The sequence below is a fragment of the Chlamydotis macqueenii genome, chromosome 3, assembly GCF_036417535.1.
Source record: "Chlamydotis macqueenii isolate bChlMac1 chromosome 3, bChlMac1.mat, whole genome shotgun sequence".
In the NCBI taxonomy this organism is placed as follows: Eukaryota; Metazoa; Chordata; class Aves; order Otidiformes; family Otididae; genus Chlamydotis; species Chlamydotis macqueenii.
In genome coordinates, this window is record NC_141558.1 from 59313722 (window position 1) to 59337634 (window position 23913).

Consider the following 23913-nt stretch of genomic DNA (forward strand, 5'->3'; position numbering starts at 1 on the left):
TCAGCATATCTCAGATTAATAATTATGAATTTGTTCTATTAAATAAAAGTAATAGTGAAAAGTTAAGCAACGCTCAAATCTAAAACCAAATGTTTCCTTCATTATAAAAGCTGCTACTTGCTACCTACAATTTAGTAGCCCAACTGGCTTAACATTTTTTAATTGGTTTTGTCCTAGTCGGTAACAATATCATCCTGAGCTCTTCACACAGCTTAAAAGTTTTAAGTGGCTATAAGAGCTGATAAATCTACTGGAGTTACTTTTTTTTTTTTCCCCCCTTCAGTCCTGCATCTTCTATTTCACCCCATTTTTCCCAAAACAGAAGTCAGATTCTGTCAATGAAATGCACTTTACTATTTAAGGGTATAAAGAGTATTTCTTAAGGTTTACAGGGCAAAATGCGTGACTAACACCTGCCTAGAGAGGGATCTCTGTAAGATGCTAGTAAAGAGGAGAACATGATCTGAATGGCAGTTTGCCAGCGTAAGGTACATGACAGTGAACCAGATTTTGCTGTTAAGTAGTTCAGGCTAAGTCTGTTGCCTACAGGGTCATTGTGTCCTATTAAAATTGCACTGATCAAGGCAGGGATCTAGCCACTTATCAGCAGAAATTTCAGAGGATTGTAGCATCCCTTCCTGATACACCAGCTCATCAGTTGGTTGTATTAAATATACATGGACTTAGTATGTCTGCTGCTCAGGCATGGCTCCTCTGACATCCTCATTGCTTTTGCATACTTAGTATTTCCTTGCATAGTTAATTAATTATCTTTCTCTTGTTTGAGAACACTGCAGGAAAAACACTATCACATTTATATCTTGTGCAGATGTGCAACAAACCAAGTCAAATAGATTGAATTTAGTTTTTTATTGGCAAAATGTCTGGAGACCTCTATTACATATTCATCAGAGTTCTAGCTGCTTTACTTCCCTTTTTTTGAAATTGAACAAGAGACTCCCCTTTGTAGTGTTTCATTTTCTTGAAAAATACAGGTACAAAACAAACACAGAATATAAATGTTCTTGAACTGTGAAACTGTGGGTGTCCTGCACCCTACAAAGTTTAGCCCCACATTAGACTTGTGCAATAGCTTCCTATTTCTAAAATTGACAAAAGCAAAACTGTCAACAACATCCTCAAGCTTTGTAGAACACATCATAAGGTTCAAGCTCTTATGGCTTTACAATTCTATACCAATTGTTAAATTTGTTTATGAGGAAAAAAAGAGGTTATTAAAGATTTAATGTGCTACCTGAAGGCTGTTAAAATATTCTTTTTTTTTTTTTTCTTACTTAGTTGGCAGTGAGTTTGGTATGCTAGGGATAATATATATAAACAATTCGAATTCCTTCACACATCCTTCACATAAATAAAGAAATTTCTACTAAACTCATGTCACTATACAGAGTTAGTAAATGTCATGTTATTTCTGAACAACCTAACAAGTGACTAATTTATGTACAAATGATTATAAATCGCTGTCTATAGATTTTAATTCCTGTAGTATTTGAGTACTAACATGGCATGATAGAGCATCTGTAGGTCTCTAAGCTTAATACTAAGTTCCTGGTGCACAGAGAATATTGTTCATGTAATGAATCTCTGATATATATTTCTATTAAGAAATTAGTTTTGCCTTTTATAGCGGTGTCTTATTTCTTTATTATGTTTATAATGGTTCCCATCACTATTTTCACAGTGCATAAGTCTTTCTTTTCAATGCCACAGAAAGTAGAGGAGAACTGTTCTATGCATTTTAGAAATGTGGAGGTGATGGTGTTGTTCTATAGTTAACTGAAGCTGATTTAACTGCTGCTCATTCTCTCTCCGGTTTCCTAATGGCAACAGTTTCCATACGCAATCACTGAAGCCAATCTTAAAACTGCCTTCTGAAGCCACAGCAGTGATAAGTGACTTGCCATATGTCAGGAGAGAATGCTTGGTGAAATCAGGAAACCAAAATTAAATTGTTTAAGCTTGTTTTCTAGATCCTGGACTGTATTTTCCTCTTTTCACACATATCTCCATAGTTGTGCTTATATGATGCAAGTGAGATCAATATTAGCATTATAAATGGCATATGTAATGCACACTTAACTTCTTCATTTTATCTCTTCTCATTAGTGCATCACTCTTACAAACTGTTCTAACATTCTTAATCTTTAAGTAGTTTCAAATGAACTGATTTATTTTCCCCAGAGACTGTCAAACATGTTACTACAAAATTATTTCTATCAAATGTAGATGTTTGGGATAATTGGTGGTGTTCTTTTGAAGTGGCAATAAACTCAATATGGATAATGAAGACCCTGACAGGAATGTTGTGTCACTGGAAATGGGAGATAGAAGATGTCTCACTCAGCCTGGGAAGATCACAAACTCATAGCATGTGAACTAGGAATTTGAGTTGGTCTCAGAATGTTAATATTTTCTTGAAGAATTAAATAAAATTACAAAACTTATTCCCAAGAGATGTTTTCTGTAACATACTTGTATGCCTTTAGGAGGAAGCTCTGTCTCCCAACACAGAACTATTGCATGTGTACCCATACTGTGTATTCATTCTTGTCTTGTGCCCTGCCTGGTATTGATGTTGTTGCCATATGTAAAACCTGAAAAGAGTGATGATGAATCAAGAGAGACTTAAATTTTTTTGAAGCTTGTTTTGACAGATCAATATACACCGTTTGTTAGTATTTATCACTAGTGAGTAATGAGATTCTAAGTAATCAGGAAGATAAACTCTTTTCTTACTGTGCTATCACATATTTCCTTTATAGTGTGCAGATGGGAATTCCTCAATATATTAATGTTTAGTGAGGAATGACTATTAAGTTAGAGAAAGAATCAAAGGGTGCTAGATCTAAGCATAACCCTTACAACATGGAAATTCTGCTATTAATTATTATTGCTTAGTAATAATAAGTACTTAGTTATTGTTTAAAATTTATGCAGTTGAATTTAGAGCTCTTGATGGAACTGTAGTACAGTCCATCTTATGCAATATTGTAATGAGCTGTGATAGCATCTCTACAAAGTTTCCCATGTAGCTCTTAGGAAGAGTGAGGCTGGGACTGACAAGCAGGATGTTATTTGAAATAAGTCAGGTCCTGCTGTTTAGACTCAATGATAATATGTACCTCAGTTGAAAATTGCTTTAATTGCTATTTTAAAGTAGAATTGTTTTAAATAGTTAATAGAAACAATTTTTTTCTTCAACTTGCTCCTCAAGCGTTTGAGTATCTATTCGTAATTGAATGACATTGCAGAAAAACACAAATGTAATCATGGGAAAGAGGAAAATCCCAACTGTTTACTGGACCTGACCTTCCCACATTTTTCTTATTAATCTCTTTTATGTATGTGGGGTAAATTGCCAGGGTATTTGTAAATGGAAAGAATCTATAACAGAAACAGAATAAAGTGTAACTGAGGTCAGATTGTAAGATGAATGACTCCTGAGAAGTGAGGTCCAGTCACCAGCAAGTATTCACATTAGATGATCCAAATTAAGCTTTTCTGTCTTCTGTGTGCCTATTATTTTCCAGAAACTTACCAAAAGGTAAGTTTAGTGTCTTCTTTTCAGATACGTGCTCTGTTTTCCTATTGTGAAGTCACCCTACTATGCACCCTCTCCTCTCCTGATTTTGTTGACTAGAATTGATTATCATTATTTAGATGAAGCCCTATGTTTCTGTCTCTAATAATCACTCCAGAATGATAGAAGAACAGGTTGCCTCGTCTTCTGGGCAGTGTCTTTTAGAGCGTCAGGAGGTTTCCTCACAAAAGAAGTGTGTTGAGAAAGAACGATTATGGAAAGAAAACTGCTAATCAGTGAAGGAGCACAGTTCAGAGTTAAACACAGACATCGAGAGGTGGAGCTTGCAAATACCTACAGTATCCCCATTTATTAAAAAAACCAGCTAAAAATAAGTATAGCGTAGCAAAGAGGTAAATCTTTCTACTCTGCAAGCTATTCTTAAACTTCAGCATGTCTTCCTGGCCTCTTGCTTGAGGTCATTGGCATGTGATTTTCTCAAATGCACTCTCTGGGAAGCTGCAGCAGATATTTCCCTTTTTGCCCCTCCCCTTTCTTGTTCACTGCGTTCCTTTCAAAGCCAGTTTTACACAGAGTTAACGGAGCTCTCAAAACAGTTCTCCTTCAGAAAGATTTTATATAGGGGCCACATTATGGCATAGATTGTTTTGCCAGGCCCTCAGGGGCACAAACAGCTGTACATTCCTGCTTTTTTTAATGTTAGCCAGACCACTCGGTGGCAGGCTCAAGTCCCGTAATAACAGGCTATTGGGATGCTGCCATCCGTTACTCTATATTCAGTGTCACAGAAATAGCAAAGTCATTCCAAATTCTATTTGCTGGAGTCAAAGTTAAGCCCCTTGTCCTAGACCAGAATCATCTTTTTCTGGGCACTATTTTGAAAATTAACGATCTCTGAAGTGAGAAGAGCGCTATGCTGCTAACCATCTTTTATTTGTGTTTCTTCCTTGTCCCTGTTCTTACCCAATATCAACAACACAGCTTTAGCCCGACATGCCATTTTGACCGAAGCCGTGGATTAATGTGCGATGAATGCTCAGCTGGGTACGTGGGACCACGCTGTGAAAGGTGAGCAAGCACCATGCTTTTAATCCTGTGAGATCTGAAACAGAAGTATTGATCATTTGGAACTGTTCTACCTTTTTATTACTTCCCTTTCTCATCTCATTCCCTTTCTCTGTTCTGAAACTCACTGAAGAAATTCCTGTCCATCTTCCTCTGATATTGTGTCTGTGCATTTGCATATTTCTAGTGCTTCTTTTATTACTTTATGGTAAAGTGCAAAGCTTGCAAGAAGCATTTGCTGAGAAGCAAGAGTCTTTTAAAAATTATTCTTCTAGCTTTTCTGTCACTCTTCTGAGATTTTTATAATTATTTTGTCTCTTTTGTCATTTGAATATTTGGAGCATGGTGAATCAGGTATGCAATAAATTACTGATGCCTCTTTTAGAGAAGTTAGTATGCAGTGAAAATACAGCCCTTCCAATAAGTTATTTGTTGATTTTAATTATTTTTAAAAGAACGTTTTAACATTTTTGTTGCTTCTAGTTTCCTGTTGAAGTCTTTGTTTTAATGACAAAAAAAATATTTCTCTTTGACAAATACATAGAAAAGATCAATTTATATTTCCCACACTTCATTGCTTCCTATACAAAAGACAAATTAAACAAATACGTCTAGTCTGTCTTTGGCTATGACAGATCTCACTGACATGGTAGTACTGAGAGAAAAAGTTCTCTCCTCTTCTTATATCCTGTTATTCTGAAAGGATCACATGCAGAATTTAAATGAAACAGAAGGCTAGTGTGAATGCTGGAGCTAAGCTCCCTGGAATCCCCTTCCACAGGATGCGAGACCACATAGAAAAGGGATATCATCACTGTGTCTGCACACCTTGCCATCCCTTGGGATTTCGCGTGGATGGAACAGCTTTCAAGACCAGTTAGTGTGCTAAGGGACCTCTGCTACTTGTTTGGAGGTCATGATGAATCAGCATTGGCTTTGGCTCCATGATCCCAGACTCCTGTGACCCTGCAAATGACACTTTTTTAACAGGGGATAGGGCGGCCAGATAACTGTCTAACACCTGGCTGGACAGTTATGGGGCATGAAAACATGGCACTTCTGTTTCTTAGTAGGCTTTTGCTATTTGGCACTTCAGTGAGGTGCTTACAGCATTTTCCAGTGTAAACGCTTAAAAAAGGTAAGGCCTCTGAATGAAGACTTACAATATTCAGGCTGGGGTGAGGGAAAGTAGAAATGATCCAAGAGGAAGAGCCAATGAGGAAAGCAGAAACCTGACCATACACTGTGAATCACCCCCTACTCCTGTCTTCCCAATTTACATGTACAACTACTTCCTTTTAAATCCCCTGGTGTGCTGGTTCTGTCCTAAAGTGAGAGTGCAGACTGTCACCTGTTTCCACCCATCATCACTGAGTCTGCTCCTGCTGCGTGCTATTTCTGCCTGTCTTTTCCTGTCGGTCTTGGAAGTCATCACCTTCTTTCAGCTAGTGGGCTGTGAAGTTAATGACGGCAGGAATAAATCACATCAAGAGCACTTTGGTGGCAGTTTGTCAATGCAGGGTCATTGACAGCTTCCATTAGCAACAAGTGCTATTTCCGAGTGGAGCACAGGCTGTAGATGCAGTAGGACAGAATTCGAATAAGTGGCAGGCTTGGATTTTAGCCTGACTTCCTAAAGAAATGAGGCTAGTGTGATCTTTTTTGTGCATGTCTGCCTGGCTGCCTGCAAATACATTTGAACTTGTAGGTCAATTTCAACCAAATTTGACAGAAGGATAGGCGGTCTCAACGATAATAATTGTTCCTGAAGGTTTTGTGAAAAGAAGTGACTGAATAGAGGCTAATAGATCAGGACATGTCATAGCTAAGGGGGAGAACACTGTGTGAACTCACACCTGATTAAACAGCAGAGAATACATGAGAGAGAGAGAGAACGTGAGAGACAGAGAGATATTATTAAATGTTCTGTCCGTAAGAAAACTTTCACAGGGCAAGGAAAAAGTGCTGCTGTAGCCTCAGGGATTACTCTCTGCTGAATAGCAACATCCTGCAGCAAATAATCAGCCCTTATCTTTGTAACCATGAGATATAAATCCATTGGAAATTAGGGCATTAAATCCAATGCTCATAGAACTATTTGCTTTTAATTGTAACAAGTTGCTTGGAAGTGCCTGCAGCTGTCAATAATAATGAACAGCAGAAGGCATGTTGCCTTTTGCTATTAATAGTGATTGTATAATTGGTAAAAGAGTTTACATGAAATTCTCTTTCGTTTTAGCAACTGCAAAATGACAAGTGATCTGAGCCACATGATTCATTAACTGAACAGTCCTAAATTATCGTGAAGTACCAAGTATCATGAAGTGACCATATGCAGTATTGTACTTATTTAACCTCCAAAATTATCCTCTACCTGCTAGGGAGATAAGATCTTTTACGAGTTGTAAAATGTCAAAAAAAATATTGCTACTTCTCTCACTTGAACTTTTCAGGAAAATGTTCCCAAAATTGCTCAGTGTTCTGAGTGGTCCAGCTCATAACACCATCAAAATAATTGCAGGTATAAAGTGCGGTGGGAGTTACCACATATCTGTAATTGTAGAGAAAGCCCAGCTCCCCCATTTAATCCTTTTTCCCAGCAAATTAGACTTACGTCTCTCCTTTGCTCACTGCTCACTTTCCCAAGGGGTATGAGGTAGGACAGACACTCTCCTCACTCCGTGGAAAGGGCATATGAGAATGTCAGAAAGCTGTCCTTTGAGCCAGCACATTTACAGGGTGATGGTATGCATTTTCCAACTACATAGTCGGAGCACACAGTTTTACGGAAAAGAAGCAAGGATTTACAGTTGCAGATGTAGGATTTACAGTTGGTCATACAACAATAACATCTCTTGTGCACCTGAGTTAAGATTTTTAGCTGCATGCTCACAGGCCATTTCTCCACAGGGCTTTTGCCTGATTTCATACACAGGCTGAAAGCACATAAGTTTCAAAGCAACTGTAAAAATAGTACTTCCAGACTTTAAAGAGTTTGGTTTTGCAGCCTAAATTATCTCTATCTTGAGGGTTTGGGTTTTTTTTTCCAGTAAATATAAAAGTATAAAATAGGCCTGTGTTTGTGTGCATATATGTGTATATACACAGCACCATATAGGCTGCTGTGGAGAAACTTAACTATCCCAGCCAGATGCAGCACACATACATACACGTATATTAATATATAGTAGTCCTATATTTGGCACCAGTTATGTCAATTAAAAACAGTGTCAGTCACAGACACACCTGCATTTGAGGCTAAAGGTGAGCATAAAGGAAGAAAGAAAAATACAGATATGATCTTTCTTCACTGCTTTTACTCCTATTTTTGTTTATTTTTTTCATCTCAGAGGTGTTCTGTTGTACTCACTGTCATTTTTTTAGGTATTTATTTTGTATAATACAAAAATGTAATTTTCCGTGCCACAAATATTATTGGGGTTTTTTGATATGGACATTTGCCAAACATGTAATGCTTTCAATCTGAGAAGAGTAGCTGAATTAGAAATGTCCTTAAAGGAATGAAGATGGCATTAGTGAAAGTAGATTTTTTAATCTTCTCCTACAGCTTCAGGAGAAGTGTGAGAAAAAGTGGAAGAATTTACACAGTGATACATGCACGCAGTTTTCTTTTAAGCCTAACTGGTTTACCCCTACTTTCAGGATCATCTTGAATTTGAATTTGAGATTATGTGTGTATAGAAGTATAACAAAGCTCTGTGATGGTAGTGGGTTTTGCTAATTTTGATTAGCAAAGTCTAAACTGATGAGAATACAAAGAGTTATCAAGGTCTCCTGATATTAATAGAAGGAGATAATTAGCAGTATATGTCTCAGAAAACCTTGGAGTATTTATTCTATGAACTGCTTGGTAAGGTTCTGTGAATGCTATCAGATACAGAACTAACCCTTAAATGGAAATGAAAGAGGAACACAAATACACATTAAGTGAAGTCAAATAGACTAGTAGTACCAAAAGACAGAGTTTTATGACACATATACTAGTAATAAGTGGGAAAGGTCTTAGCAAAGTGTAGGTGAACTTCATGCGTCATCCATTTTAGGTAAAGTAAGATAACTGCATAAATTATCTAGTTATTCTTTGGCTTTGATAAAACATGGCTATTAATTGTTACATGTGTTAACATGCAGAGGTGCCTGACCTTTGTAACTGAGATATCATCGCTGAAAAACAGCCAACTTCTTTTGGCAAAAGTAAGCTAAAAATCAGTCTTTTGTGGTTGCTGAGATATCCTCTGTCCAAGAAAAAAAATCTCCATTTCTTTGCAGGGAACACAAGGAGGTACAGGGTGTGGCTACATTTGTGACAAGTTCTGGAAATAAAATGCCTGAATTATTCTAATGACAAGATTTTGATGTATTGTTGCTATGAGGAGGTAATGGTGAGAGATGGCTATGGAGTAAAGCACAGTGGGCCACACTGTGAAAATTTTACTCATGTTCTCGAGTGCTAATGTGCACCTGAACCACTGGACTATTTATACATATTATTCATCTACAGTCTGCATTGTAGGTATTTTTAGAGAATAGAGAAAATCCTACTTTGTGTAATATCTTACTAGACAATTCCATTAGATCCAACTATAATTTTCTCCTTAGTCTCTGTTACCCATTTTTATAATCTTTGCTAATGATCGTGGTTAATACTTAATAAATGTTTACATGGCTTTGTTTAGGATCCACTTGGAAGCTTCATGAGATATTTTAGATACAAGGATAAGGACAAACTTGATGAGCATAAAGGGAAAAGAGTGAAAGCATAGTGGAGCTCTGCATTCCTGTACTCAGATGGTACCCAAAATCTTTGCTTGACTTTACCATCCAGTACTATTACAAAGCAGAGAGGCTATCTATGTACATTAGAACTGCATTAAAACTAACTTTAAAACAGTAGGAAACATTAATTTATGCAATATGTTTTGTGTACTTTCTGTTTTCCTTATACTAATTAAAGTTAACCTGAGATGCACGTGCATAATTTAATTAGCTGAAACTGGGAAATTTCTCTTTTTCTTCACTAGCTACAAGTTGCTTTTACTGTGATGTGTGAGCAAATGTAATGGAAAGGGAAAGCAGACCAGAATATAAATAGGAAATAGTCTGTGAGATGAGTAGAAATTTGTTTTAAATACACACTCATGTTAGGTCAGATTCGCTAACCTGTTTTACATGGTACTCACAAGAAATTGCTGGTGGGCAAGGTGGAAAAGAAGGTGACATTTTTAGACATCTCTGTTAAAATATGAAAGGTATATACACACCAGCATAGTTTCTGTGATAATGAGCAATCTTTTTGTTATCTGCATATACACAGAGATTAGCAACCCATTAATTAAACAAATCTGACCATGCAGTAGATCAAGGAAAGGATAAGTCAGGGGAAGATCTTGTTAGGTAAACAAATTTATGTCTGTGTTACTTTCTAAACCTGTTTTTCTAAACTAAACAAGTTTTTAAGATAGAGGGGAAAAAAATCATCAAGCTTGCTGGTGAATGAGTACAGAACATCTAGACATGATGTGCTGAAATACAAAGCCTATCTAACATGGACCTGAATTCCTCTAGTGTTTCAATAGACAGATTTCTTATTATGCTTTGTCTCGTCTTCAGTCCCAGTGACAAGATTTTTCTCCCGCTGAAATCTAATTACTAGCAGAACTGGCAGGATTTCAGCTGGTACTGTGTCTACAGTGTTGTTAGAAAGGAGAAGGAGGGGGAGAGAAAAAACACGCTTCAGAAATACAAGAAGATCAAATAATTTTTGGTGATTAGTGAGGCAAGAAAATTAAATATTTCTAATAAGAGGATTATTTAAGGGTCCTAACTGGTGATGTCTTTTACCTTAGGTGTGCAGAAGGCTATTTTGGACAACCTCTAATACCAGGGGGATCGTGCCAGCCATGCCCGTGTAATGACAACCTTGACTTCTCCATTCCTGGCAGCTGTGACAGCTTGTCTGGTGCTTGCCTGATATGCAAGCCAGGTACAACAGGCCGATATTGTGAGAGATGTGCTGATGGATATTTTGGAGATGCTCTTGATGCAAGGAACTGTCAACGTAAGTGATGAACTTCTACTGCTCCTGACAGTATTGATCTATCCTATATCCATGTTCCTGAGAGGAAGACTGTGCCTCTGTATGTCTGAGCAGGAGAATGATATGATGTGGTTACACTGCCAATAACAGTAGTGTTTTTCTTGCATCTGCATCTGGAAAGGGAGACTTAAAAGTAAATAGAAAGTAGAACCTATTAAAAAACTTCCTGCTGTCATTGAAGCAGTAATGAAGCAGACATGGAAAAAAACCTGGGAGAGCGGATCATTGCATGGATGCAAAAGGTTATACTAGATGTCAGATCTACCAAAATGAATACAATTAAATGAAAATGATTCACTAAAAATGGTATAAGCCATCCAGGGAAATCCCATTAACTAGTAAGATTGGTGCTAAAAGGAGGGAGTGGTACTTCAGTTACTGTAGGGTCCAACTTTGGCAGCATTTGTAATCTCCTCACCTACATGACCTCCGTAAGAGTTGGAAGCTGCTGCCTCTTACAGTGCAAGATTCTACCAACTCCTGCAAAGCAGAGTCTAAAATGTCCTCACAAATTTTCTGAGGTGCTCTGGAGGAAGATACTTGGCACTTCAACAAGCTACCACTTCTTAGCTGAGTGGTGGCATGTTTAAGTACGAGCCCCAGTTCATACATCCCCATAGTGACTGCAAGAAATTACTGAAGCAGCTGGAAGATTTGACAGGAGCAGGAGCTTTTGCTCCTGTAGGAGGCAGTGGTGCTCTCTGAGCCATTGCTGGCACAATTCAGAATGCAGCTATTAGGCAGAACAGGTGCTTTTAACTTAAAAATATTCTTCACATAGCCTTCCACCCCATTCTAAGGAATGGAATACAACGGGTTGTAAATTCTCCTGAAAGAGCAGAGTATTTTCTTTCACTGTCAGAAGGATTGAATCTTTTTCTTTCATTGGAATAAACTCAGAACAACTCCATTGAGTACAAAGTATCCTGAGTGTATCAGGATAAAATTATGCAAGTGAAAGAGCTGAGACCACTTCTGCAGCGTGTGTTGCAAGCATTGAAAGTCTGAGCCACTGGCATCCATTTCCAGGATTTGCTCTATTAGTGGCTTGCAGTTTGACAGTGAGACAGCGAGAATACTAAGTTCTGTTGGACCACCTAAGACTGCATGGGAGCCAGCAAGATGCAAAACGTCACCAGGTTTCTCAGCTAAGACATCAAAACACTGATATACATAAAATCATAGATAGCCATGAAGACACATTCCTGTGTAAATGCTTTCTGCACGTACCTATTTTATACAATGCTGGATAAAAGTTGGACAATCACATATATTCTCTGCGCGAGTTAACAGTTTGTGATGAATGATGTCATGTAAATTAGGGTGTTTAGTGTGTAATGTGATTTTAAAAGAAGTGTGTTTCAAAAAGCGTAGCTTGCAGTAGCTTGTCACCATTCCTGAGGCGTCGAGAGGACTGTTGCTTTGAACATTTCTACAGCACTGGCAGCTGCATGGGAAAGAGATATACTATGAGGAGAGTTCAGGAAACATACAATTAAAAAATAGTATTAAAAATAAATACATATTTAATGTAGAATTACAAGCTTTACTTTTGTTGTTAGTATCACTGACAAGGAGAGCCCCCTAATGTATTCATAGCCTTGTGCTCACAGTTACCTTGTATTCATCTACTCTGTCTTTCATGCGGGTTTTCTTTTTTGCATATGATTTTTTTATTTCCTTTGCAGACTTCCATAAAGTTTGCCCTGCAGCTACAATATCAGAGGGACTGTGCCTTTACTTTGTTGTTTTCAATTTCATTCCTTATTAAAAAGCCAAATCCAGGAGTATTGCAAAGCATGAATTTTGCTTTCAAATTATTGTTTGAAATGTTTCTTGCTCTTTCTCAGTACAGTGCTGTTGTCATGTGCATTAACCATTTCAAATGGCAGTACAACTTTATGACACTATAGCATCTCTGAATTTCTAGGTGTATCTGTACAAAATAATAAATCTACGAACACGGAGCGGATGTCCTAGGCTTATTTGATTTGCTTTTAATAGATTGGGTTTTGGTGTGAAACAGCACAATGTACTGAAGCAAATAGCTGGAGGTTGTGCTGATGATGGTAGAGCTAAGTGACGTGAGATGAATTAAAGCAAATATGTGCCTATGTGCCAGTGCATAGGTACTGCTGTTGGAGATGAATAATTGTATAGGTTCATTATAAATACACACACATAAATATTTATACAAATCAAGAGAGAATGAGAATGGTCTTGACCAGTGTTATTTTTGGAGAAAGTAAGACAAATTTCTCTGACAGGATGTATTGTATTATAGCAACCATTTGGAGGTTTGGACAACAGCTAATTTTCCCAGGAGAGGTGAATGAATGGGAAGGCCTTAGGTGAGATAAATGCAATTTATCAGATTGAGTAACAGTTTAGTAGATTAATAGCCCTGACTGTATATTGCTTCTGTATGTACTTACTGCCAGAGCCAAGAGGAACAGTCGACGTCTTGACTTCTAAATTCTGTCTTACCACTGTACTGCATTCAGTTGTTTGTGGCTGGGTTAGGAATATATGCTATGCTGCTTGTGGTAACATATAATATAAATAGGACAAACTTATCTGTTTATAGAATCAGTGTACATTTTCTTGCTGATTCTTGTGCTGTCATATGCCTGATAAGCAAAGCTATTCAAAGAAGACAGGCTTTGGTTTTTTTGAGGTCTATATAAAAAGGGTGGTGGAATACTGTTAATTTACATTGAGGATTGTGGTTTTGTGAGTTTGGGCTTATGCATAGTCTTTCACTGCTGCCCAAAGGTACTTGAATTGTATACTCATGACTGTGTACAGTTTGGAGTGTCGGCAGTTTTAAAACACAAGTATTATGGTAGGAGGGCTGTATACAGGATGAGACATGTAAATTATGGATTCCGTTTGTGTTGAAAAGTGAGAGTAAAAGGAAAAGAGAAGCTATGTTAATTATAGCAGAAGTGTTTTTAAATGTTTACGTTTTTAAAATATATCCCAAAACAGAAAGAGATCAAAATCTCTGAAGGTGTTACCAGACTGATATGAGAGCCCAACATATTTTTGTTACTTATTCCAGAATAGAAGACATCTTTGCAAACATTTGAGAAATAATGCCATGAACAAACTAGCAAGCCACAAAGTTACTTACATTTAAAAGCAGCAACTTTTTCAGAATACCTCGAAAGTGGGGAAAGAACTGAAAGTAATCCTTTCCATTTACAATGTAGCAAGTCCAATAAAGCAATGAGGAGGCTCCTGTTGTAATAGTCTATATATAGACAAAATACAACTGCTTTGGCTCAAATGGCACCTTGTGACATGCGAGTATGTGACCAGCATGTGTTCACTGTTGGGACTCTTAAGTGTTTCTTAAAATGAAGTTGTCACACTGAAAAAAAGATCAACGTGTGCAGTCAGGGCACTACAGGAAGGCAAAATGTGGATTGGAGCCGTGATTTGCAGAGTACATTGATAATATAGAGATGTGGATTCATTCCCCTCTGGGAAAAAAGAGGACATGCAGGAACCAGTTCACACTGATGGAATTGGTGACTGCATGGCTGTAGTCCCTGTGACACCTGATCACATCCCTCTTGAATTTTTTTTCCCGATCTCTGCATGCCAAAAGAATTGTGGTCAAAGAACGTAAAAAGTGATAGAAAGCTTAACATAAAATTATCTTCTAAAACATGAGAATTTAGAAGCCAAAAGCATTGTTATTTTCCTGAAGAAACAGCAGTTCCTTTTCATTGCTTCTTCTTGAGAGAGCATTGTGATGAGTTAGGCTGATCAGTTGGGTTTCGTTTCCGCTGGGAACTGTGATGCTGTTGCTGAGACAGAGGTAACAGAGAGTCATGGGAGCAGATAATCCTCAGTCTCTTTTTTAGCTTACTTCAGAGTACTGCATGTGAGAATGAGCTTTTGGGGCGCTGCAAACATTGCTGCACCCATAGTGAGACACCTGGAGGTAACCTTGTTCTGGGTCCTGAGCCTGCCAACATTTCCTGCCTACTGCATGAGGACGAACTGGACACAAGGGCAGCAGGACCAGGATATGGAGCAGTAACAGTCCCACCTGCCATAGCTCTTTCCCATGCATACTCTCTTTTTTTTTCCCTATTAGTACGGTCCTGCCTACTCCAAGTTTTGGGGCAATGACCAGGCTGTTCTGAGGGAGCAGCTTCTGAGAGGGAGAGAGCCCTGCCTTCCCCACCACCTCCTCACTCCGGAAATGTGGCACTCATTAAAATATAAAGGCAAAGTTGTTTCTGCTGTAAAACTTTATTTCTCCATCATCACATACTCTAGACATCCAGTTTTGATCTGAGAGATGCATATGAAACATTGTTTATAAAGTTGAAGCAGAGTTTCTTACTGTAATAATTGGAGCAAAATTCCACATTGATATGGGGAGGTTTATGTGTGTTGTCATCGTACAGGAGCAACACCTTCCTCCTTTACTCAGCCCTGCTTTCTTGGGTTTGTCGGGATAGCAAAATCCACACTGTAAACATTTGTCTATTAAAGATAGCTTCAGCAGCATACGCATTTTAGGAAATACATTGAAAGCTCCTTCTTCTTCCTCTGCAGCCTGTCACTGTCACATCAATGGCTCCTTCTCAGAGATCTGTGACTCTCGGACAGGCCAGTGCGAGTGTAAAGCCAATGTAATTGGGCGCCGGTGCGACATCTGCCAGGTTGGTGACAAGAAATGCTGTTTTCTTTCAGTGTTCTTCCCTATTTCTCATGACTGAATAGAGTTTTGATTTGGATAGTTTTTCTTTTTTGCTCATTTTTCACTTAAAGAACACATGTGGGTCATTCTTATGTATAGAATGGTAAAATGGCTGATTTTTAAATTTTTCCAAACGTTTTCTGGAACAAAATGCAGAACGTTGCATGCAAATGTATTTTAAGCTTCACTGTACATACAAGTACATTTTAATATTTGATATGTACACTTTATATTCTGAATACTTGTTATAAATAAATTAGTTAAAAGTGTTGCAGCTCTGGGGAAAAATCCCTCTATGAGGAGAGTTGCAAAATATTGGATAGCATCTGATTTTCGAAAACAAGAAGCAGGATGCTAGTTTACTTCTACTGTGAATGTTCTACTTTTATGTTTTTTCTTAGGAGTTTTTCTTGTACTGTCCAAATAATGTATTCCTTTTTGGTGAAAGTGTCTTTTGTCTTGACGTTGTTTGACCGTCTCGTAAATCACTACAAAAAACACTGTTTCATCAACTTTGACAGAGTTGTCTTCAGGCTGCTAAGGAGTATGTTATAGCTGGCCGCACGTTTCTCTAGTTCAGCATGGGGACTCATGGATTCGGCCTGTGTCTTCAGAGCACCTCCACATTTGTGTAATTTAAAGCACGTAAATAATTCTGCAGAAATCACAGGGATCATTTTCAACCTTGAAAACTGCATAATTTCTGAAGTGGTTTGCTTTTATTCTGTTTTCAACAGCATTTAAAGAGTCTGTTCAAAGAAAAATCATTGGTATCAATGGAATTTATACAGATTGCGTAACATACACAGAAAATATGTCAAGCGTGTTGATACAATATTGGCAGTTGATTGGAGTTAATCTTTGTTTACTCCTGTGTTTACTACTATCTTTATTCCTGTACTCTTTTATGTGGTGTAGTTTCATTATCTTCACTTTCTAACAGTGTTTACTTTTCATTCTTAAAGCCCAACTACTTCTGGGCCCCAGAAAAGCTGTTTTGCATACCCTGTGGCTGCAGTGCTTTAGGATCCATGTCACTGCAGTGTGATATGTCAGGAAGATGTATCTGCAAATCAGGATTCATGGGCAGACGCTGTGAAATCAGCAGACAGGTGCCTAAATTGAAAGAAAACGCAAGAAGCAGTCAGCAGATCCGAGTTCCTCCTCGGAGATGGAGCATCAGCAGTGCCAGTGGGTGCCCACGGGGCGCTTACCGGCCTGCTACTCTGGTAATCAGAAACTGTGTGCATTGCATGGGCTGAAATCTTGTATTCGCTTGTGTTTGGAGCTCCCATAGTATTATTATTTTTTTTTTTTTAAAATTCAGAATACATGTGCTACAATGTATGAAAGTGTCAAGAAACACACAGGCTCAGAAGACTTCCCCACTTCTGTAGCTTCTCATAGTGCTTCTTCTAACAGTTCAAGAACAAAAAGCTTAAGGAGTTTGCAAGAAAGATCAACTCCAAAGGCAAAGTTTTAAGATCTAATCATGAAATATCAAACATAACTGGTGTTAAAAGTTCTCATTAGTGAATATGGGCAGTTATCTGAGCCATTTTTAACTGGCAAAGTGCCCATTATTTCAATGTAATGACTAAATGACAGATATATTCATTGTTTATCACATAGCAACAAAGCAACTTATTTCCTAAAATGGAGTCATTATGATGCAACTGCTTCTAACAGAACAGCGATTTAGGAATGTTGGTTTTTTCCCTGCAACTGAAAACCTCCACACTTGTCACACTCGGTTTGAAAAACACCTGGCAGTGTTTTTCCTCCTCAGGCAGATTCCAGGACCCATGCCATATTTGCTCATATGGATTTCCTTGGAGAACATGAGCTTTTACCTATTTAACGTATATTGTGTTGCCACTTCACATACACTGATACAGGGACAAACTAAAACAACATATTCAGAAAACTAATTGAGTTTCCTCATTGTCATCCAAGACTTTATCTCTTGTTCAGTAAGTGTGATTCTTAGAATTTCTGTGTGTAAACAAGCTTCACTGAAGGCTTAACTTGGGGATTTGCATGACTGAACAAAATGTCTTTGACTCTGCAGAGCTCATTGCAGAATACAACCAGCATGCTAGTGATCTTTCCTTCCTTCACACAGCATGGAGTGCTAGAGCATCACACTTTTTCTGGCTTTCACCCTTATAAGCAGAATTTATGAGATCCTATCAAACTTTCTGTTGAGAACTGAGCTGCATGCTATGCATGGGTTACTTCACTGCATTAATCTGAATGTCTGTCCTGAGATTTTTGCATATTCACATTTCTGTGTGTTTCTTCCTGTGGAAAATAAATCTATAGAGATAGTCTGTATATTTAATTGAACCTTGGAGTTTAATTATATGAGTTTGAGTATTTCTTTCTCTCTGATACACCATGTTTTGTCATGCAGAAGTATATAATTGGCAAAACACTTCAATATAGAATTTGGAAATGAAAATCAGTGTAATTCTTTATTATATGTATAACCAAACATTTGCTTAGGTTAATATGATTCTTCAGGACAAATTTTGACTGTAGGTGTGGTCCTATACTCTGATACCTATCAACAGATTCTCTATGGAAATTTTGAGCTTCAATATTAACCTCAGATTTCAGGACTTTTACATGGAAATCTGCTGAATTCTCTGGGAATTCACCTACACAAGAGGTTAGCGATTCCACTGTGGAACATATCTATGCAAAATGTAAGTCAGTGCAGCTCCACTGACTTCAAAAATCTGTACTGATGTATACTAGGTAAAAACCTTACACCACATGCCTGGGTCACATAGTAGTACATTGTAAAAGTAAATACTTTCCACTTTATTCTGTTTATACTCATTAGCAGTGAAGTTTTTAATATCTCATTTTTAACATTTTTCTTTCCTAGCAAAGTCTCTGCTAGATTTTTGCTATTAAATATTGTAATACCAATTTCAAGTGAAGTTAGTAATAGGATTTGGAATTCAGTATTCTCTGAAAATCATCATACCTGAAAAAAGATAGAAAAGCACTCCCATTTTAAGTTACTTCAGCTCAAGACTGAGTTCAGAATTTGAATATCAAATAGTTTGCTCTTTGGAGCCTCTGTTAGCTGGTGCAGTGAAACCCATGCGGTTTGTTAGTTAAAAGCTTCGTGTAGAACTCCGTATTACAGTATACAAATAAGCATGTGTCTTTCCTTCTTTGCAAGTAGAGTTTTTACACTCCAGTAGTGGAGTTAAGGAGGAAAGTTATTGCTATAGTTGATAATGTCTGTTCTGGTTGTGTAGGAACTTTACAGTACTCGACGCAAAAGAAAGTGAAGAATGAAAATAGAAGAAAAACAGAGGCTCATTGGTTATTTCTATCTTAGTCTTAGACCTAACCCAATGACAGAGGATTTATCTTATCCATTATTTTTTGTAATGTACACAAATACATTGTATCTGTGTTTTTCTAAAATTATTCCTAAGTATCATTAAAAAAAAAATGCCCTTGAGTTACAGAATACTGTATATAGACATTGCCTCTGGTCAGAGAAGATAAAATCTAGTTGTTCAGAGACTTTCCAGTTGAATCAATCTCCATTCATAGCTAAGAATTTGAATTCACTCTCTTAGCAACAAACTCCGCCTGATGTAATCTTACAACCCAGACACAGGATATGTATATGGCGCTGACATACATTCCATTTCTTGTGGGAATTGTACTTACAGAAACACAATCTCATGGAACATGCGTTACATTGCAAAACATTCATTATAGCATCAGGTAACGTTCTGAAATCTCTCTTCTTTTTCAGCTGTGTAGGGTATTTAGTGCCCTTGCTCCAGTGTTTAATTGCTACAGTTCAATCTGTTAAGAGTAGTAGTGACGAAGAGGAAAGAACCACCCTGATCTCCCTAAACTCTGAGCTTTTCCTCTTTTTTCCTGGTAATCATTCCATGTACTAATTGCCCTTCCTCTCTCTGAGGCAGCCTGAAACATTTGGCTTACAGTCTTCGAGAGGATGCGTTCCCTGCAACTGCAACTCTTTTGGTTCCAAGTCTTTTGACTGCGATGGAGATGGACAGTGTTATTGCCAGCCTGGAGTGACAGGAAAGAAGTGTGACCGCTGTGCTCATGGATTTTACAACTTTGAAGAAGGAGGCTGTACTCGTATGTACATTCTTTGCAGCCAATTGCTGATTTATTTGTTTGTTTGTTTGTTTTGTTTGTTTGTTTACTACTAAGATTCTGGTTTGGCTGGTTTTGAATTGCCTAACAAATTTTCCGGACAGGTAGGTATTTTCATAGACAGCCCTGAAAATTGGTCAATTGGCAAGGATGGTAATTGACAAGAACAAAAGACCCAAGCAATTCCTGCTATTTTAAGGTCACTTTGTGGCTAATCTGCTGCATTTAGAAGGAGCAGGAATGTCCTTTTCTCCAAGTACTTTCTGCCAAAAAAGTTTCTATGGAATTCCTATAATTTAGTTATGGTAAGAGTATCATAGGAGGCTGATTAAGGTGCTTGCTGAATCACATCAGCTTGAAGGGATGTGAATGGAAAAAAAATATTTCAATTTGTTTGTAGTTTTATCCCAAACCTTTTCACTGTCCTTACATGGTTGATCCTTTTTATTAAATTTCTACACAGTAATATTTAGGATCTTGCTTACTAGTATACTTTTTGTGTACATGATCTTCAGATAAAATTCTCTACTATGTCCCTTGTGTAAACACATGAAAAATAGGCTTTTCCAGATGCTGACACTCTAGCATCAGACAAAAATATATCTAGCCACTTCTTTACATTTACGTTTGTCCTTTTGGACATTAGGTCAAACACTGAAATTAATGCTTCCTGTCCTTAAAGCAGTGCAGACTGCTACATCAAAAAGAACCTGATCGATAGGCATCTTCCCATGGAAATATCCATCTTTGCTAGTAGAACTGTATTTTTTAAGTCTCATAGACTCATTTAGGTGTGGTCGTGGGAGATGTAAATAGTTGTCTAGTGCAGCTGGCTGCTGGGATGCTATAATGGCAGTAGCTCCACAGCATTCTTTGCTGATGGCAGAGTGCTGTAAAACTAAGAGTATTGCTGCTATTATTCTTCACGCAGAAGGTATATTCTTTCCAGAAGCAGAAGTCACCATGCCCGGTATCCTATTCCTCCTCCTTTCCCATCCGGAATGGCAATGGAAGCAGCAAGCCTAGCTCTTTGCCTTTTTTTAACTCTTTTTTTTTTTTTTTTTTTTTTTTTAATATGGAAGGAGCATTGAGGCCTCGAGACCCACATCTATGCAGCAAAATTCAATTACACCTCTAGTGTTGATAAACTTTGAGCCAGGCTGGATTATAGATCGTGTTTGAAAATATTACTCTATGGTATTGTCTCCCATGGGAAGGAAGGGCTCAGAAAACGTTTACCACCTTGAAAAGTGCAAACACCTTGGCACTTTGGAAAAGAGAAAGATTGGCTCACAGTTTCACTGATGAGAGAGCTTGAAATAAAATGCAAATGATAACAGCAGTCCTTAAGCCTTTAGCACATATGTGGAGGGAAGAAAATACTATCATTTATCTTCATAATTAGTCTCTTATTCTAACATTTTACAGTTTAAAAGCACATCACTATTGTGAAGTACTACAAAATGTTGTTAATTTCATACAGTTGGAGAAGGAAAATGAGAGGGCAATTAACAAGATTTCACATTGAAATTTTAATTGCTGTCTTGACAAACTTGAAATGACAGAGCTTAAGGAACAGTGATGAAATGGGAGACTAGTGTAAATCCAAACAATATTTTAAATAGATAGGTACCTGCCTGTGGTCATCAAATATTTTAAATAGCTTCAACAGCTAAAGAGGTTCCGAAAATTCAAATTTTTAAAAGTTGCATAGTTAATACAACAGATGGAAAAGAATTCTGTTTTCAAAATGCTGGTTTTCTTCTCCTTATTTTTAGTAGGCTTTTTATGTATTCCTTCAAATGACAAAAAAAAAAAAGGGAATTAAATTATGAATCACAGAGAAAATCAGGAATTTAATAAATGTATATCAAATCGTGCTAGGAAGAAAGCGCACAAAAATGAATCCCGTAGTGACAGTTAAGTATCGAATAAAATATTGGACCTCTTTTATCTAGCATTTATCCAAAAGGAATATAATATCATTTTTTTTTCTTGTGCAATAAAAAACCATAAAGCCTAAAAAAAAACCCCTAAAGCATCATCAGTTAGTGTTGACATTCTAGCAGCAAAGATACAAAAGAGATTTCTATTTGACTGTTGCTTGCAACAAATGTGTTGCATTTTTTTCCATATTCTTTTTAATAACGATAAAAGTAAAAATGAAGAAGAATACTAGTGTATCACTTTCTTGCCCTCCATGCCTTTTGGACCAATTTTGTATAGGAACTGGAAGGCCATAGAAAAGCTGTCACATCCGAAAGTCTCAGTCTCCCAATGAGAGATGTATTCTGGAACATCTTCAAGCCACAGTGTGTCAAAAGATTTTATGACCATGCAAAATGCCTTGTTCCTGGCATGAGGGAGGCCAAACTTACTATCTTCTTTGCATCAGTTACCTTATTTTGAAAGCGTTGATGGGGAAAAAGTCACTTCTTATTTGAACTGTAGATATGAATTCTATCTTTGCTCATCTCTTACTTTCTAGCTTTACTTGGAGTTGAAGTATTTCATACAGTAAAGGCAATGAACATAAATACAGCCCTCAGCAATGAACGTTATGTTACATTGTCCTATAAACACCCTGAGGAACAGGTTATCACTCAGAAAATCATAGTTCGCTTATGATGCATTTGCTGTGACCTCAGAGGTAATGTTGATGGTGGGTGTGAAATAACTGTGCACCAGTTGTGCTCCTCCAAGCAATTAGGTGTCTTGTGCCCGATAACTACATATCACTTACATACCTTGAATCTGCATTTGCCACCAATGAGTTGTTCACTTACAGTGCTTCAAGAGCAAGCACCACTTTTGGAACCACTTCCAAAACCAAAGTATTTTTAATTTAATAAAACCTGCAAAGAATCCCAGTTTCCTGTGAAGAGGCACGTTGTTGATGTCCTCCTGAGACAGAATACATGTAATCTCAAAAAGGGAGTAGAATAGGAAAAAAAAAACTGAAACACCTTTTTTGCCTTTTAAGAAAAGTCTACTTACAGGAGCAGAAATTTCAGGAGGTTGACTCAGGTTGGTGGAAGAGGTTAAATACACTGCAGGTTCCCTGCATGGAGGGGTTGGAGACAGTTGGGTGGCTTCCTGCACAAGACAGCCCTGGGCCAGAAGCTGTACAGCAATACTCCTGCAGCTCTGTTGTGTGAGCGCGCACCATCTCTGCGCTTCTGCAGTCGATGCCTTTATTTTTCCTATCCTGTTCTCACTGCAGTTACTTCCACCTCAGTTAACCTGTGTTGCATTGCTCCTGGTTTGGGTTTCTCTGGGTTTACCCTACCTTTCCTGCCTCACTGCATCTGCAGATAACTGAGAGTTCACTGTATGGTAAAGGCTTTGGTATCATGATCCTACGTGTGTTAGGGTCTGGTCTTCAGCTGTCACATAAAGGAGTAACTTTTCCTCTGCTTTATTTTTTTCTGTCTCCCATGAAGCCTGTGAGTGTTCACGTTTTGGTAATAACTGCGATCCCGTCAGCGGCCGCTGTATCTGCCCTCCCAATACTGTTGGAGAGATGTGTGATAGATGTGCACCAAATTACTGGGGCCATGACATTGTCAGTGGCTGCAAGGTGAGTGGATCTCTATTTTCTTGTGGTGTACAATGTCCATAGATACGTAGTTACAGGTAACTGACAGTGCCTTTACAGAACAGATTTACTTTGACTCCAATTGTGATGCCACTGGGAATTTGTATGGGAAGTTTACTTGAGAAGGGCTTCAACTTGTGCATAAAAGAAAATGAAGGGAAAATAAAAGAAACAACCTCCTTAGCTGTTAAAATGCACTTTCTTCCTATGTTCTTAAATGAGAAATAAACCTTCTCATTAGCCTTTAAATCCTTCTTATTCCAGTGTTTGACACAGTTAAAAAAAGATTCTGAAGGTGAGGGAAGAAGGGAGAAGAAATAAGGAAACAGTGCTAGTATGTCAAAGAGGTCATGAAAGCTGTTCTTAATGTCCTGCTCTTGAGTTAAGGGGAGCAGTATTTGGTTGAAGTTGAAAACTGGTTAGAGTGAATATTGTGCGAAGTTCAAATGCATTCCCCTCTCTGCCGTTCTCATTGATGATGAGGGATTTATAGTACTGCTGCAATTACTCCAAAAAACTATGTCTTGTCTGAACATGGTCATACACCTTTAATGCTCTTTCTTAAAAAGCTATTTGTCAGGTAGCTCAGGCTGCAAACTAATTATCAAGAATGATTTCTTTTTTGTATGTATGGGTTGCTCCTCTTATGAAACCTCTGCTGTGCTGCTGTGATGTAGACTCTT

The 23913-nt window shown here is 37.8% G+C and overlaps 1 protein-coding gene across 4 annotated transcripts in view; it reads left to right on the forward strand.

Annotated features, from left to right (window-relative positions):
* Positions 1-23913, forward strand: part of LAMA2 (laminin subunit alpha 2) — a 364351-nt gene that overhangs the window by 209917 nt on the left and 130521 nt on the right. For all 4 annotated transcript variants that reach the window (XM_086743476.1, XM_086743477.1, XM_086743478.1 and 1 more), the window contains exons 18-22: positions 4544-4630; positions 10495-10706; positions 15324-15430; positions 19434-19614; positions 23076-23212. In XM_086743476.1, coding sequence (XP_086599602.1) covers positions 4544-4630; positions 10495-10706; positions 15324-15430; positions 19434-19614; positions 23076-23212 — 724 coding nt within the window. The remainder of the gene's footprint in view (positions 1-4543; positions 4631-10494; positions 10707-15323; positions 15431-19433; positions 19615-23075; positions 23213-23913) is intronic.